This window comes from Mus caroli, chromosome 6 (genome assembly GCF_900094665.2).
Source record: "Mus caroli chromosome 6, CAROLI_EIJ_v1.1, whole genome shotgun sequence".
Lineage (NCBI taxonomy): Eukaryota > Metazoa > Chordata > Mammalia > Rodentia > Muridae > Mus > Mus caroli.
The window spans coordinates 82,851,570-82,852,677 of record NC_034575.1 but is presented as its reverse complement, the minus strand read 5'-3'; the positions used below and the strand labels follow the sequence as shown (position 1 = coordinate 82,852,677).

Sequence of the window (1,108 nt, the reverse complement as noted above, 5' to 3'; positions counted from 1 at the left end):
ACCAGGCTGCTGATGGGACATGTGTTTCTTGGTGTGCTCATTGTCTGCCTTCCTCAGAGAAGGTGGTGGCTCCACCTGGGGTGAGACCCCTGGGGCAGAGCCTGGGCTTCTGAATGAGCGGTCACCTGTCAGTCATGTCATTTTCTGTGCCTTCAGGAAGCCAAAGGAGGAACCGTGAAAGCTGCTTCAGGATTCAACGCAACTGAAGATGCCCAGGCCCTGAGGAAGGCCATGAAAGGCCTCGGTATGTACCTTTCTGAGTGTCCTGAGTGTGATATGTCACAGTCATAAGGAGGGCACTGTGGGCACTGGGATTCACGAATAGGTCACCTTTTAGATAANCATAATGGGACATGGCTGAGGATGTAGCTCAGATGGTAGAGTGCTTGCCCACTGTGCACAAGNCCCTGGGTTCACTGCCCTGTGCTACAAAACAACAGCAAACAAACAAAATGATGGTAACAGATTGTCTGCTCNAGGACAATTTGGATGGGAGAATGTGTTAACAGTGAGTTTTCTGCTACTATAACAAAATGCCCAGGATAACCATCTTAAAAGGGGGAAAGGATCATTTTGGATCACAGCTTTGGAGATATCAAGTCCACGATTGGCTGGTTCATTGCTTTGGGGCCTGTGGTTAGACAGTACANCAACAAGAAAGTTAATTCATGTTATAGCTAGAGAATGGGGGAGGGGAGAAGGAAAGAGNGGGGAGGAATAAATGATTCATGAGACCATCTCCAAAGACCCAACTGCATCGCATTATGTCCTACCTCTTCAATGTTCCNTCACCTCCCGTTAGCGCCTCTGCTGGGGCTGCTACCATGACTGTGCAACTGAGTCAGTAGACATGCAGATGGGGCTTGTATGTGAGCAGGCAGGGGGATGTCCCCAGAGCAAGGCCCTGAAGTTGTCTTCTTGAGGGCAGGTCCAGTTGTACTAGACACANTGTCCGCCACCCTGGACATATTTCAGCAACAAGGCTTCGCCTGCTGGACATGTGGAGAGAGAAGTGTCCCCAACTCCTAGTTATCCTTGAGAATCTCTGAGATTTGGTAAAGACATTTAGGAGTGAAACCTTGTTTCTCGGTCTTTCGATCTCAGAGCC

At 49.3% G+C, this 1,108-nt stretch overlaps 1 protein-coding gene across 1 annotated transcript in view; it reads left to right on the top strand.

Moving 5' to 3' along the window:
* Anxa4 (annexin A4) overlaps positions 1–1,108 on the top strand; it is a 23,990-nt gene that overhangs the window by 5,232 nt on the left and 17,650 nt on the right. The window contains exon 2 of the mRNA XM_029478220.1: positions 157–244. Coding sequence (XP_029334080.1) covers positions 157–244 — 88 coding nt within the window. The remainder of the gene's footprint in view (positions 1–156; positions 245–1,108) is intronic.